Raw genomic sequence first — 16,449 nt, forward strand, 5'->3', positions numbered from 1 at the left:
GGATCCTAGCCTTTGTTATTAAAAAGAACAGCTTTTTAAAAGGGATAACTTCAAGAGTTATGCCCTTGGTCCAGAGTGCTGTGGAAAGCATCAATCAAGACAATGAGGAAATCTCAGCAGGCCAGTGATCTGTGTGTGCGCCAGATCTGCAGGACCAAAGCATCTGTGTCCATGAGCGGGGTGGGGTAGGGAGCTGCAGTACTCAGGGGCCAGGGCTGTCTTGGCTTGTGGAGCTATTTGTAGTTCCCTCTCCCCACCCTGTAATATACAGTCGTACCTCGGAAGTTGAAAAGAATCTGTTCCAGAAGTCCATTCGACTCCCAGAACATTCGGAAACCAAAGCACAGCTTCTGATTGGCTGCAGGAAGCTTCCAAAAATAGTTCGCAAACCAGAACACTCACTTCCGGGTTTGCGGTGTTCGGGAGCCAAAACGTTCGAGAACTAAGCTGTTCGAAAACCAAGCTACGACTGTACTGGGATATTCTGCTGCCGCTACTCAACTGCCTGGCAAAAATTCCCCAAATTTGCAAAAATTTCAAGCCCTGACTGCATAACAAAGATGTGAGAAAACTGCAGAAAGAGACATCTGCAGAATTTTCACACTATTTCCATAGCTTGTATTCTTGGCACAATTTTCACTTTGCTTATTGGGAGTTATAACTCATAGGCTTAACTGTATTCTTGGGCCAGGCACATCCTTCAACAGCACCCCGGAGAATAAAAAATATCCCTCTAAGAATACAAAAGGAGAGACTCAAGAATCCAAAGACAGCCCCAAGATGTCTAGCTAGGTGGCAGAGAAAGAGAAGGAAAGGGAGTAGATCTCCCAATCTAAACATGGAAAAATGATTTCATGCCAACTGAACCTACTGATGCGTGGCCAAAGGAAAGAGGCGGACTCTCATTTCTAGCACACTTCCTGTACTAAATCCTTTCCCCTGTTCAGTACCTTTTAGCCTGTGATCCAAATATTCCAGCATGACTCGAATGACCTGGACAATAGCAAGAATGAGGGAGCCGAAGGCTAGTGAGCCAGTGTGATACCTGTTGGGGGGAGCAGAAAAATTGCATTTGCTGTGGCTTCAGAGCATTTGTCAACTCTGACAAAGGACGTTGTATCAGCCTGTACAGTGGGATAGGAGAGCCTGCTTGTCTAGCCACTAGGTACACCGGCCTGAGTTTCTCAAGTTCCATTTTGAACCCCAATTTCCATATTGGGCTTTGCAGCATATCCTTATGGGCTGCTGGCCTACTTCTAAGGCTCATTTACTCCAACTGGCTTTAAGCTCCCTCTGTCCGGAACCTGACCTTCTCCCTGGAAGAAATCACCAAAGCCCCCTTCAGTCATGGAACCATGCTAAGCACCTTCCTGGAGCTTGCTTTGATATTAAATGCTTCTCGTTCTGCCCAGGGACACCCCCACAGATCATGCAAATCAACCGCCTCGAAATTATCCCGATTCAGATAAAGATGTCAACCAGAGATAAGGTTGTTGTTGGACTCCAAATCCCATCAGCCCCAGCCAGCATGGCCAATATCCAGAAATGATGGGAGTTGTAGCCTGGCAATATTTGAAGGGTCACAGGTTGCCCAGCTCTGATGTTAAGTGGTAAACAAGGCTCTGTTATCTGTATGCAATTGGAAATAACAAGCCTCTGCTGTGTGCCAGCTCCTAGGATATCTAAGCTCTTTTCTGTACCACAATGACTTGAACGCTCTACCATTTTCCAGTCTTGATGCCCTATCTAGCCCAGAGTGCAGATAGTCCAATACTGAGCTGAAATCACTGTGCAGAAACCTGCCTTGTCTATCTAGGATCCTGTTCAGCCAACAAACCCTGCATCCTTCCCTGGTCCTGCAGAGTGCAGGGCAGTGTTTCTCAAACTCAGGTCTCCTGCTGTTGTTGGACTACAATTCCTATCATCCCTAGCCAGCAGGACCAGTGGCCAGGGAATGATGGGAGTTGTAGTCCAACAACAGGCAGAGACCCAAAGCATGAGAAACACCGATGCAGGGACTTCTGATGGTCAAGAATTGCATGTTGCAACTCTCCCACCCACCCCAGTCTTTGTACCTGAGTGCTCTGCCGAAGGAGGAGAACAGAGGGAAGGCTGGCATGTCATCCGGTTTCTTAAAGGCCCAATAGTACGAGGCAAAGGCTCCGGCCAGCGTGACTTGGCCCAAGGCAATGACAAAGTTTGCCAGCCAGAAGAACATAAAGACGTTGTAGATCTGGAAGATGATGAGGTACTTGTGGTAGGTGCTCTCGCCACCGTAGAAGGCAAAGAGGCAGCGAGCGCTTGGGCACACTTTGGTGACATTGGAAGTATTGAAGGTCTAAAAAAAGAAGGAAGAAAATGATGTTACTCTCATGACTATGGGGAGCCCGACAGGCAGCTTCAGAATTCCACTTGAATATAGTTTCATTAAGGATTTCTTACGTTTACAAAAATACATGCGTTGTCTCTTTTTTCAAGTTGTGTTTTCTACAGATCAGTTTCATTTCTTGTGAGATATTAGTGTTACAGTGTTAGGTTGGGAAGAAAAGAGGCGGAAAGAGGGGGGGAGGGAATGGTGAGTGGGGTCGGGTGACAATGCTTCTATTCTACTTAGTGTGTGGGGGGGTGTGTCAACATCACATGTGTGGGTTCTCTTACTCTTTGTTGTATTTCCTTGGTGGTGAGAGAGCTTGGGGGTGGCCTAGGGTCTGGTTGGCTGTCTTTGGTTGGCTGTAGTGAGGGGTGTGTGTGTGTGTGTGTGTGTGTGTGTGTGTGTGGATCAGGTCAGCCAGATTGATTTGTATGCTGTCAGCGGATTCTTGTTGTTGTCTTGTTGGGCTGTGTATGTGATAAAGGGGAACCCTACCGGGGTGAAGGCGCCAACTTGAGAATGAAGTTCTGTTTGCATCATGTTCTATTTTAGAAATGGATATGAGTACAGTGGTACCCCGCAAGGCAAATGCCTCGGAAGACGAAAAACTTGCTAGATGAAAGGGTTTTTCGTTTTCTGAGGTGCTTCGCAAGACGGATTTTCCTAAGGGCTTGCTTCGCTAGACGAAACGGCCCTGCCTCTTGTGTCATGGCAACGGTCAACGCACGCACGCTTCCCCGCTCCTCTGGCTCCCTCCCACCTTCCGGCTGACGGCTCCTCTGGCTCCCTCCGACCTTCCGGCTGACGGTTAGTGCCTCACGCTGCTGCCCACCCCCCTCGCGTGCTCCCCTCAGAGAGCCGTTGCCGCCAGCAGCCAGCGTTGCAGCCAGAGTCGCGCTCCTGAGCCCCGCCGCCCTCCAGCAGCCGCGTCGCACGGTGGCCACAACACGCGGGGGAGTCTGAGGTACCGGCTGCGGCAGCTATCCTGCTTCTCACTGCCCCTCCCCACCATTGTTAGTGTTTAAATGCAGTGGTGGTTCCACGAAAAAACTCGCGGAACGAATTAATTTCGTCTTGCGAGGCACCATTGTACTTAGATCTGGGCAGGTTGATGGGAGGAAGCTGCAGCTTGCGACATTAACATTTTGAAATCTCTCCCCAAATTGTGGGTCAGTATTTTAGAGTTGGGACCCTGCCAGAAAAAATGAAGTCAGGTCATTCTTGCAAACGTGTCATGTGGGGCTTCCTTTTTCAGTTCTCCACAGGATGAACAAGCAGGGGGAACTGAGATATTGGGTCAAGCCATATTTCCCACCTCCTCAAAGGGATGGGCAAATCCCCAGCAGACAGAAGACTCTCACTGCGTAGCTTTCATGGCGTTTGGCTGGGATGAGGTGGGGACACAGGGAAGCAAAACCACAATGTGAAAGGGGGCAATATGTAGCATGTACAACTGATCAGGAAGTTGGGGGCAGGCAGCAGCTGATTCCATATACAAACACAATAAATGAACTTATGCCTCTCCTAGGTGCTGGCATTTCCACTGCCTCATCCTTTTGAGAACTAGTTCCCTAATCTGGTATCGTCCAGATTTGGGCAGACACCATGTGAGAGGTTTGCAGCTATCACAAGATAACCGGACTCTGTGAAACTTTAATCACAGAGCGAAGTGAGCTTTCCGCCTGCCCTCGGCAGGTGACCATCAGACCACACAGGTTGTCTGAATCCACCCAGAATCAGGATGCAAAGGAGATCCCACAGCCTCCATGGGCCACTCAGAATTTAAGCTTTCTACAGCAGAAGTTCCCGACTTGTGGTCTGCAAGCTTTATTCAGGTGACCCGCAGTGTGTGTGTGGACTTGTGAGTGAACGTTTGTATCAATTTTTAATGGCGTTTTTACTGCTTCTTTTATTTCCTATACTTTATGTTACTGTATTACAATCTGAATTCATTATCGAGTTTATGAGAGTTCTTAATTTGTAAGAAATAAAAGCAGCAATGCAAATACAATTAAAGATCACGCGGCACATGGCACACCACATTACAATTGCTACAATAGGCAGAAAAATAATTAAGACCCTCTGCAGATTTTTGAGCAGTCCGGCAGGGGAGGAGGAAGCATTTGGGAATGAATGCCTGTTCCGGAGTATTTGGGCCAAGTCTGCAACGTGACTCCTGGAGCACTGCCTCAATTCCAGCAGGAAGCAGAATGCTGCATTCTGCACCCAGCTGAACCTTCAAGAGAAGCCCCATGGAGAAAGCAAGACAATAATTCTGGATACATCCTTTTTTGTCCATTGTGCAATGAAGACAACTCCATTAGTGACTATTTCAGATTTCTTACCTCTGGGTTGCAGGTCGTTCTGGCGTAAATGCACTCTGTCTCGTTGAACACCTTGTAGACAGCTTCATTGGAGGTAGACAAGAAACTGGGAGCAGTCAAGGAGCTTTGCACAAATTTACACCCCGGCTTGGAAGCAGACTTGGAACACTGGCCAGTTTCCTGGAATCCCTCCCACCCAACCGTATCCCCTTAATCCATTCTCCCATGAGAGCAGGGGAGGTGGGGGGGAGACTGAGTAAGGATACACAGCTGTGCTGGCCCAATAAGCAATACAGAGACACACCAGGAAGAAAGTGCAGAGAGGGAACAGCAGGGATGTCATGATGTGACCAATCGCTCTGTCAGAGGGGACAGGAGAAAGAAAAGGTACAAGTCAGTTTCGAGGCCCCAACTCTGTCTAGGCAGGGCAAGGACCTCTGTCACATTTCCCTTTAGCTTCACTGTGGACTGGCTTCCTGTCCCACCCACCAAGAAGAGTTGCCAGATCCCACTCTAGGAGTGACGATTCACTGCAGCTACTCTCCTCTCACACTTCTACTTGAAACACTTCTACTAGAAACAATTACCCAACGATCCCCTGGGAGTGGCGAGTCAGGCTGTGTCTGAGATGGGCATTCTCACTAACTACAGTTGTACCTTGCAAGTCGAACAGAATCTGTTCCGAAAGTCCATTCGACTTCCAAAACGTTCGAAAACCAAATCGTGGCTCCTGAAGCCAATCAGAAGCTGCGGAAACCCTGTCAGACATTCGGGTTCCAAAAGAACGTTTGCAAACCAGAACAATCACTTCCAAGTTTGCAGCATTCAGGAGCCAAAACGGACGGGTTCCTGGGTGTTCAGGATCCAAGGTATGACTGTACAGTATTTCTAGTTAGAAGGTAGTTACCCTGAACCCTGGAACTGTCTGTTTTTGCCTCTTTATGTTGGCTAGTCCCGCTAGATTTCCCAGCAGCAGAATCAGACAGAACAGCAAACTGCTCTGGATATCTGCAAACACTAGGGATGGGGGGTGGGGTGGGGAGGGGAGATAGAAGCACCCTTGCAAGGCGATCTATTGGGCACATGCCACATCAGGCTCACCTGCTGGCTTCCTTGATCAATGCAATGGCAATGAGAATCCTCTTGCGCAAGAAGATGAGCAGTAAAATGATGACAACCTCCACAATGCATAGGATGATCACTGGGCAAGGAAACAGAGAGGTGATGTGGGAGAGAGAGAGACAAGAGAGAGGAACCTGAGCCCTCCTGTGCTCTGATTCCACAAAGCAGGGGAAAACACCAAACAAGTGACTCTGGATGGTTCTTGGAGCAAGTCACTTTTAGGGATCATCTGGCTCTTCTGATGTTGTTGGACTCCAACTTGCATCAGCCTCAACCAGCATGGCCAATAGTCTGGGATGATGCAAGATTGAGCTCAACAATTCCTCAAGGGCTACAGACTTCCCATCCCTGGGTCTGCACAGAGGCCTGAGGAAGTCCTTCTCCTCCTCCTGGTCTTTCATCAACACATAGGAGGGCATGGCTAACAAGGAGACACACTCATTGTGAAGCACTCAGCTGAGCAGAAGACTTACTGAAGGCCAGCCAGGTTTGCTTCAGATGGAGGTAGACACGGAGATCTGTCTGGAAGCCAAGTTCTTTCAGGGAAACATCAGAACCAGCCTGTCCTTTCAGCTGGGCATATTCCATGTAGCAATGAAAGATTCCTGCAAGGTGAAAGCAGCAGTTAACACGGTTGCCCACTGCCTTGGCTTAATACCTCCAACATGCCAAATGGTTGAAAGCTGTCCAGCTGTTAAACAGCAGATTGCAAAGCGTACCAATGGGGAAGCAAGTTCAGAAGTATCTATCATATCAAAGGTTTAGGGAAGGAGCAGTCCAGGCTTGTCCTCAAGGCTTTACCTGACTTCCTGCGTTCAATTCTGTTGCAACAGTTCTTGAGAATTATTCACAGTTTGAAAAGGATTTGGATCAGTTCAGTTCAAGGTGCCAGGTTGCGGGTAGAGGGGGAGTTGAATGAAAAGGTGGAAGGGGATCTTATGAATAATCATCATTTATGAACTGCTTAATGACATCATGTCCACACATGTTCTGTGAAAACCAGATGCTACTTACATGCAGAGAGGGGAAATATGTCAACAGTCTGAATATAACATAAAGAGCACAGTCTTCCGAAGTGATATTCTATCACAGAATTAGAAGGATCAATTAACTTGCAACAGGGACAGGTTTATCATCTATTCAGAAATTACAGACTCTGTTGCAATCTTTTTCAACTATAACTAAGTTGTTCACCTGGGCAACTTTCCCTTCCTCTTCCTCAAGACATGAGTTACTTCCAAGAGCAATATATATATATATATATATATATATATATATATATATATATATATATATAAATTAAGGGGTCAGGAAGGGTAACTGAAGAGGCTACTGTAGAAGTGGCTGGTGCTACATCAATCTTCCTAACTTCTACTTGATCCTCAGCTCACCTTCCCTGGATTCACAGAGGAAACAATTTTATAATTTGCACAGCAAGATCTATAAAGGTCACTCAGAGCATCCCCTAAACTGAGGCAAAGATCCAAAACAATGGCATTACCCCAGGCCCAGTTCTAGCACCAACAAGCAAAGTCACAAGTAAGGGGATTCCCAAAGTGAGGTCTAGCAAGGCTCATCTGAGTAACAGTAAACAACCTGTGCCACCTGCCACAAGTGGAAAGGGAGATGTTTCACCACCAAGAGTGGGTGGAAAGAAGCATATGGTGCTGAGATAGACCATTAGTGGGAATGTATACCTGAAGGAGTGTCTCCACTCCCATCGTTCAGCCCAGACACTGAGGTCTAGCTCTGAGGGTCTTGTGACAGTTCCTTCACTGTGAGAAGTGAAGTTACAGGGAAACTGGCAGAGGGCCTTCTCAGTAGTGGCACCCATCCTGTGGAATGCCCTTCCATCAGATGTCAAGAAAATAAACAATTATATAAAGGCAATCCTATATAGGGAAGCTTTTTCATGTTTGATGTTTTACTGTGTTTGATGTTTTAATTTCTTGGAAGCTGCCCAGACTGGGCAACCCAGTCAGAGAAGTGAGGTATAAGTAATATATTATTATTATTATTATTATTATTATTATTATTATTATTATTTATTCCAGTAGGCATCTAGGCCAAATGCCCAGATCCCTGGGCTTAACCAAACTCACCATATCCAAGCACCAGGATCACCAGCACAATCATCACCCAGACCATGATCCCTGCTAGGAACCGGAGCAGGACAATAAAGATGAGACTGACCACCATGGAAATCACCAGACCTCTGCAGATAGAAGACAACAAGGGATTTCTCAAGACGTTCTTGAACTACCAAGCAACTCACAAGCTGCTGGGTGAAGATGCTGCATTGCACAAACATTTTAACTACTTGGGGTAAACGAATCAGTAGCAGAATGAAGGTGAACAGTGCAAATTATATCAAGGAAATTTAAGTTAAGTATGGGTCACAAAAAGCTGACAAAAGGGGCTATGAACCATTAGCAAGAAGGTAGTTGACAGGCAAAGAACTGCAGAGACCAGGGAACCAAAGAGATAAGCATGGGCAAAAAAGGGGTAGGAATCCCAGAGAATGGTCTGAGGGCCTTTGACACGCCATATAAGCAGCTCTGAGACGGTTCCCCTTAATCCATTGGAACAGTGATATATTATACAGTGGTGCCTCGCAAGACGAAAAGAATCCGTTCCGCGAGTCTCTTCGTCTAGCGGTTTTTTCGTCTTGCGAAGCAACCCTATTAGCGGATTAGCGCTATTAGCGGTTTAGCGGCTATTAGCGGCTATTAAAGGTTTAAGGGATTAGCGGATTAGCTGCTAAAGGCTATTAGCAGCTTAGTGCCTTAGAAAAAGGGGGTGGGGAGCGAAAAAAATCGCAAGACATTTTTGTCTTGCGAAGCAAGCCCATAGAGAAATTCGTCCTGCGAAGCGCATTGAAAAACGGAAAACCCTTTCGTCTAGCGGGTTTTCCGTCTTGTGAGGCATTCGTCTTGCGGGGCACCACTGTACACATACATACATACATAGAGAGAAGGGTGTAGGGCTGAATCTGATACAGTGATTTGAACCAATCATGAAAAAACCCTCTGGCTGCAAGTCTCAGTTCAATATATCAATATTTAATAATGGAGAAAAGTGCCAGGTGGCCCTTAAGGACTCTTGTGGTGTTCCTTTTCACTACTTTCAAGGGGGAAATACAGCAGAAGACACAGGTCTTCACAATGGTGAAATGTTCAGCTGGACATCCAGAACTTGAAAAACTCCTAAGATGGCCTGTAAGTCCAAAAGGTCCTGTTTGGAACAGAGCCAGAGCTTCCTTTTTGCTACTCCCATTAGACTTCTCATTCCACCCTTAGCTGGACTAGTCCGTTCTCTGCTCACATTATTATCCAGTACCAGGAAACAGTGTAATCTTCAAAGATCTTCATAGCCACTTGTCTCGCCTCTAGAACCACATTTGCTTTTCTGGAATTCAAAGTAAGAAGAAGTGAGAAGCACAGGAAAGGTGAAGAAATGTACATCCAGTTTTTTTTCCTTTAATTTTTTTGGGGGGCCCCCAACAGAGTGTGTCCCTAAGCTATACAGTCATACCTCAAGTTGCGAACGTGATCCATGCGGGAGGCACGTTCGCGACTCGCAGCGTTCGCAGCCTGAAGTGCCGCATCTGCGCACACGCATGATGCAATTCGGCACTTCTGCACATGACATCACTTTGCACTTCTGCATATGCGCAAGCGCTGAAACCCAGAAGTCTGGTACTTCCGGGTTCATTGTGTTCCGCAGCCCGAAAACGTGCAACCCACAGCGTTCGTAACCCAAGTTATGACTGTAACTTGTTTAGCTTATACATAAATCCGGCACTGGTGGAGACGCTCCTTCATTTATACTGGGCCAAGGCCATTTAGGGCTTTAAAGTTCGGCACCAACACTTTGAATTGTATTCGGATACATACTGGGATCTTTATTTGAGATAAGAAAGCTGCAGAGTCTGGTGTTAGGTAGAGCACTAACTGCTCACTGACACTGCAGGAACTTCACTTCCACTGAGAGACTCAACAATTGTGAGCACAGGATTTCCCTTTGCATGGGGAGAAGGATGGTTGACAAGCAGAGGGCAGTTCCATATATGCAGCACATTAAGGTTCTATATCTCAAGGCCTCAGAAGCGTTTTCATCATGCTGTCCAGAAGGACTTTGGCAGCATCCCAGAAAAGGAACTGGAAAATCCTTGTAGCTGCCAGAGAACACAGAATATAGCAAGTCTCCTGGAAGAAGTGGAGCCTTTTTTTTGGCCAGCGTAAGGTGGGACACGGGTGGCGCTGTGGTCTAAACCACTGAGCCTCTTGGGCTTGCCGATCAGAAGGTTGGCAGTTCGAATCCCCGCGACGGGGTGAGCTCCTATTGCTCGGTCCCAGCTCCTGCCAACCTAGCAGTTCAAAGGCACATAAACGTGCAAGTAGATAAATAGGTTTTGCCAGAAGCGGCAATAGTCATGCTGGCCACAAGACCCAGAAAAACTGTCTGCAGACAAATGCCGGCTCCCTCGGCTTATAGAGTGAGCTGAGCGCACAACCTCAGAGTTGTCTGCGACTGGACCTAACAGTCAGGGGTCCTTTACCTTTACATTTTTAAGGTGGAAGATAGCATGTGATTTCCCCTAACAGATTAGAGGCGTAGTCAGATGGGGGTCTTCTCAGGCCATACCCCACCTTTTCCTCTACAACCCCCGCCAGCCCCATCTGTTGTCTCAACACAACCCTGGCTTTTCTAATGTCCCAGTTTCTGCCACGTGTGATGAAAAGAACTAGAACAAGAAAACTACAAATTACTGGGGACCAGGCTGAACAACCAGAATAACACAAGTAATTTAAGCAAAGTCGGCAAAAAGTATTCTTTGGTCAAGTTTGGAATAACTAGGTCTACAAAGCCCCTTTCTGCTCATCACCACCCAACACACACACTTAAGACTCACTTGGCTCCTTCCAGAAGTTCCGTCACGTTCCTCTCATGTCCTTTTCCGTCATTAAAGGTGGTCTTGTTCCCAACCATGATGACCCCTTTCTTCGAGCTGATTGCAGGTAGACATCTGCGAGCCACTGAGGATCACAACATGTAAGAGAGATCTATGCAGCAGGAAGACTAGTACGCACCCCCTCCCCTTGTTCTCTGCTTAAAAGACCCTCTATAATCAGCAGGCCAAGAGGAAAACTACAACACACACCCACACCCCAAGCTGCTTTCAAGCAGCTAAGAGTGAGATTTGGCAACTGAAGAGGCAAAGTGGGGGTTGCAAATTGGCTAAATCCTTATGCATGCTTAGCGATTTCATCTGATGCTTGGAGTGACCTCCCTCAACCTACTATAGGAACCAGGGCTCCACTCAGCACATACTGAGCTGGTGTCAGGATACTTACTGTAGAACAAGACCTCTTTATAGATCATTGCATCGCCATCCCTTGCCCCAACACCCAAGAGTTAACTGACAACTCACTGAGTAATCAGCACCCCAAGGCTTCTCCCATCCAAGTGTTTGTACAGTGGTACCTTGCAAGACGAATGCCTCGTAAGACGAAAAACTCGCAAGACGAAAGAGTTTTTCGTTTTTTGAGTTGCTTCGCGAGACGAATTTCCCTATGGGCTTGCTTTGCAAGACGAAAACGTCTTGCGCCTTTTTTTTAAAGCCGCCAAAGCGTTCCTATGGGAAACCGTCAATACGCAGTGGTGCTTCGCAAGACGAAAAAATTCACAAGACGAAAAAACTCGCAGAACGAATTAATTTCATCTTGCGAGGCACCACTGTATTGCATATGCCTATCCAGAAGACTTGTTTCGAACTTCGTTGTGATTTAATAGATGCTTTATTTGCCACAGACATTCAAAATAGAGGGACAGGTGTAATCAGATTACTTCCTTTTCTCCTTGTGCAGCTGAGGCTGTCCTTCATGTTCAAATCCTTTTGCCTGGCTCACAGCTCTCCCTCATCCCCACAAAGGGTGCAGCTCACAAGCAAAGTCAAGCCCTGGGGGTGGGGTGTGGGGAGCCAGCAAGGCGTTCCCGACCTAGTATTCCCTGATGTCACTGGGGGAAAATATAACCTTTCTACCCAACCCAAATATCTATTTCTGCTTTCTTATTATCCTTCAGAATTAATTCGATTTTCTTAGAGAGGGGATTGATATTCAAAATCCACACTGAGCCAACCTGCTCGGGTGTGGGTTCAGGGATCATGTATGGTAGCCAACTTTAATTTCAAAAATTCGGGTGGTAGGTCAGGAGGCGGGGCCACACAAGGAAATGGGCGCAAGTGCAATTGCCACAACTGTGGGTGCCACATCACCAGGTTGCTCTGCCTTTCCTCACCTTGGGTAAATAAAGCCTGGTGGGGGAGGCAGCAGCAAATGAACAACACACATGAACCCCACAGTCTTTATTGCAGCCATGTCTGAAATGGTGTGCAAGGTCTGAAGTCAACTATCTTGTGCTCTAGTGCAGCATTTCCCAACCTTGGGCCTCCAGCTGTTTTTGGACTACAACTCCCATAATCCTCAGCTAGCAAGACCAGTGGTCAGGGATGATGGGAATTGTAGTTCGAAAATAGCTGGAGGCCCAAGGTTGGGAAACGCTGCTCTAGTGCATATTACTAAAGGTGAAAATGATGGTTACTTCCATTCAAATAGTTATAGAAACTGAATAGCTTTGTTAGAAAAAAGCCATCCCAAATTTTTGGCTTTCTATCCCAAAAAACCTCTGGCAACTGGCTCAGAGGTTAAAATGAAACTAAAAACAGCCAGGCCATTTCCCCCCCTGCAGAGTTGGCAAGGTCCATGAGGATTATGGCCTTCATGCCAACAATAGAGATAATAACTGTTTAGTGCATGAAGTGGGGGATAATATATGCTGGGTCTGAGGCTCTGCTCTAGCCCAGAACAAGTGGGCTGGTTCCTCAGAAGCTTATTGTTTTCAAATTTCAGATTCCCATACTCCCAGATAAGAAGTCTCGACGGAGCCACCATTGTGGTAGTCTTTGTGTGGAAAGGCTAAGGTGAGGCTCTTTCTGACAATGGAAGTGGCTGGGAGTCACAGCCACTGAAAGCTTGAGCTGCGTTAAGACTGACTACTGAGCTGTTCAAGAAACTATTCATAAAATCCCTAGGCTTTCCCCCACTGGTTTGCTCCCTCGGACAGACTTACAGGGTTTGCTTGGAGTGAGCATGGCTGGGCACAGATCATCTTTCAAAACTTCAGGTGCACTCAGGGCCTGAGAGAGGGGGAAAAGGAACAGGTTATTCCTGCCCAAAGGAGGATAATCTCCCAGTAAAACAAAGGCAAAAGCAGAACGGAAGATCACCCTTAAGTCTGAACCAGTTCCCAGCTATTATGCATCCGTAATGCTCACTCACCTTCTTCCGGTTTTTAAATTCTGGGACACAAAACTGCTCATAGTATTTGAGTTCCTCGCTGGCTGCGCCGACTGTTGAGGCCTGCAGGTAGGTGAGGTACCGATCTGGGCACTTTTCGACACAGATCTGAAACAGTCACAAGAAGCACAGCAATTTAGTGTCTCAATTCAGACACAACTTATCTAGCAGGGTTCCAATTCCCAGCAGCAGTGACAAATCTCTACATTACAGTGGTACAGTGGTGCCCCACAAGACGAATGCCTCGCAAGACGGAAAACCCACTAGACGAAAGGGTTTTCCGTTTTGGAGGTGCTTCGCAAAACGAATTTCCTTGCGAGTTCCTGCGGGGGTTTTTTCCTCCCCCCCCCCCTTTTCCCAAGCCGCTAAGCCACTTAACAGCTGATCCGCTAAGCCGCTTATCAGCTGATCCGCTAAGCCGCTTAACAGCTGATCCGCTAAGCCCACTAAGCCGCTAATAGCGCTAATCCGCTAATGGGCTTGCTTCGCAAGACGAAAAAAACCGCAAGACGAAGAGACTCGCGGAACGGATTCTTTTCGTCTTGCGAGGCACCACTGTACCTTGGTTCTCAAACTTAATCGGTTCTGGAAGTCTGTTCCAAAACCAAAGCATTCCAAAACCAAGGCACGCTTTCCCAGAGAAAGTAATGCAAAACAGGAGGTGCAGGGGCTTCTTTAAACTTCTCCCCTGAGGGGAGTGCAGCCGCGAACCCCTCAATGGAGAGTGTGATGGAGCCTGCACCTCCCCAGCTGAGCAGCCTCGATCCAGCTCCTGTTCCCGTGCAAGCATCAACGCTGCGTAGCGGAGCAGCCCGATCCCACTCCCACTTGCAAGGAGCAGGCGGAGGGGTGGCGGCGACAACCCTTGCCTGCTCACTTGCTGCCCCAGTTCAGCCTTCCCTCACTCAGCATGGGGGCCTCTGGGGCTGGAGGAAGGGGTGGTTGCTGTGGTGATGGAGAGACCCAGCGCTGGAGGGTGGCAGGCGCCTGCTCGCTTGCTGCCCGGCCTGCCTTCCCTTACTCGGAAAACGGAAGTGTGGAACTCAAACTGGAAGTTTTACTCAGAACAGAGCACGTTCAGCTTCCGAAAAAAGTTCGAAAACCAGAATACTTATTTCCAGGTTTGAAGTGTTCAGGCTCCAAGTAGTTCAAGAACTAAGCTGTTCAAAAACCAAGGTACCACTGTATTTGGCAGTTTTGTTCACATAGGGCATTTTGTTTTTGTTTTTTCACCCATATTTATTTATTTATTTATTTATTTATTTATTTATTTATTTATACCCCGCCCATCTGGCTGGGCTTCCCCAGCCACTCTGGGCAACTTCCAACAAAATATTAAAATACAGTAATGCTTCCTAATACTTTCATTTTGACTCCATCCCAATGTTACCTTTCCCCATTTTCCTCTGTTTTGCCTCTAATGTGCAGTTGTCCTGGACCAACCCACATTCCTTTGTTTTTCTTTCATCTAGCATCATAACCTTGGCCCCACTACTGGGAAAAATTATTCGTGTCTTCTCTCGAGAACCCTTATATGGTGGATTCCTTAAGGGACAACTACAAACGATATAATTTATTTGAACCAGGACTGCAGTGCTAAATTAATGAATTGGTTAGATCAACTTTTAACTGACTGAAAAGGTATCTCAGTGTGGTTTTTTTGATCTAGAATTGTATAATAAATTGTGTACCATACATAAAATAACAGAATCGTCAATAGTCCCAAGTCTGGGTAAAATGCAGGATATAAATAATACTGTAACATTGTATCAAGACTGTAAACATTTTACATTTTCGGAAAAAGAGTACTGAACAAATGAATTCCAATTTAACACAAAACTTATTAGTTCAGCCAGCCTTTCTTGTCTTCTTGAAATGAGCTGATGCAAGAGTTTTACCATATATGTGCTGCAGACCTTATTCAACCCATCTTTCGATTGTGGACCTTGTGGTATAGATCTATTCTGGCCATAATAGTTCTAATAGTTCTAATAACCAGTTCTTCTTTCCTTTTAGTTATCAAATGTTCAATGTAACCAAATGATAATATCCATGGTGTTAATTAGTACGTGAGTAATTCAACTGATAGTTTCAAACACCTCTTTCCAAATCATTGACCACTTCCAGATGTCTACCACAGGTAAAAGGCATTGGCTCCTAGTCTAATATATTTCCAGCAACAGAGAAGATTACTAAGACATGCTAATGCAAACTTACAGTGGTGCTTGGCATCTGTAAATAAAGTTTCTCACTGCCTCCTCACTCATTATCCAGACACTAACATCTAAATTATACACCAGGTGGTATTTACTGCCAACAAAGCTACATCACACGTCCTCACCACACTCTAAACGTGTCAAGAAAACTGTGACAGAGTGAGGTCTTATTTCCATATGCGGATTTGCCGTAAAATATAAAGAATTACTGGGTACAAACATCAGATCACATAAATAAAACTGAAGGATATTCTATCAATCCAGAACCCATAACAGCATTGCTAAACCACCTCGGTAAAGACAACATCCCCCCAGTATGAATAATTTTGATTACCGTATTTTTCGCTCTATAAGACGCACCAGACCACAAGACGCACCTAGTTTTTGGAGGAGGAAAACAAGGAAAAAAATATTCTGAATCTCAGAAGCCAGAACAGCAAGAGGGATCGCTGCGCAGTGAAAACAGCAATCCCTCTTGCTGTTCTGGCTTCTGGGATAGCTGTGCAGCCTACATTCGCTCCATAAGACGCACACACATTTCCCCTTACTTTTTAGGAGGGGAAAAGTGAGTCTTATAGAGCAAAAAATACGGTATATTACCTATAACAGTTGCCACATTTTAAAGTAACCTTATACTGGAAAAAACCAAAACAACCTTAAAAAAAGAGAATAATTACAGTGCGGTAGACCTCACTCAATTGAAAACCATGTCAAACCCTGAATATCCTGACCATTTCATAAATACTGTAAATGCCTCCCATTCCTAACAGGCATGCTGTCTTTTGAAGACTTTTTATAAACAGCGTCTTGAAACATAACGGCACGCTTCTGTAACAATGTATTATTCACCAAACAAGCCTTCACTATCTCTCTTTTAATACAGGACTTTTAAAGCAGTTTTCCACATTCAAATTAAAGTCTGGAAAACCTAGCCCAGGGTGTATCTGACTTGATACTCTGAGAGCAAGGGAGAACTAAAGAAGATTATGGCAATGGTAAAATCAAGAGAATAATACAGTGGTACCTCGCAAGACGAATGCCTCGCAAGATGAATG

At 46.1% G+C, this 16,449-nt stretch overlaps 1 protein-coding gene across 3 annotated transcripts in view; it reads right to left on the minus strand.

Annotated features, from left to right (window-relative positions):
* Window positions 1-16,449, minus strand: part of SLC44A2 (solute carrier family 44 member 2 (CTL2 blood group)) — a 60,216-nt gene that overhangs the window by 12,425 nt on the left and 31,342 nt on the right. For all 3 annotated transcript variants that reach the window (XR_014506290.1, XM_083419863.1, XM_083419864.1), the window contains exons 6-16: window positions 13,161-13,286; window positions 12,952-13,018; window positions 10,733-10,856; window positions 9,142-9,225; window positions 7,920-8,032; window positions 6,291-6,422; window positions 5,797-5,896; window positions 4,962-5,054; window positions 4,717-4,801; window positions 2,076-2,338; window positions 951-1,045 (exon numbers count right to left, since the gene is read on the minus strand). Coding sequence is in view for 2 of the 3 variants with exons in the window: in XM_083419863.1 (XP_083275989.1) it covers window positions 951-1,045; window positions 2,076-2,338; window positions 4,717-4,801; window positions 4,962-5,054; window positions 5,797-5,896; window positions 6,291-6,422; window positions 7,920-8,032; window positions 9,142-9,225; window positions 10,733-10,856; window positions 12,952-13,018; window positions 13,161-13,286 (1,282 nt within the window). In the remaining variant the exon portion in view is untranslated. The remainder of the gene's footprint in view (window positions 1-950; window positions 1,046-2,075; window positions 2,339-4,716; window positions 4,802-4,961; window positions 5,055-5,796; window positions 5,897-6,290; window positions 6,423-7,919; window positions 8,033-9,141; window positions 9,226-10,732; window positions 10,857-12,951; window positions 13,019-13,160; window positions 13,287-16,449) is intronic.

The sequence above is a fragment of the Podarcis tiliguerta genome (assembly GCF_965153285.1).
Source record: "Podarcis tiliguerta genome assembly, chromosome: 17".
Classification (NCBI taxonomy): domain Eukaryota; kingdom Metazoa; phylum Chordata; class Lepidosauria; order Squamata; family Lacertidae; genus Podarcis; species Podarcis tiliguerta.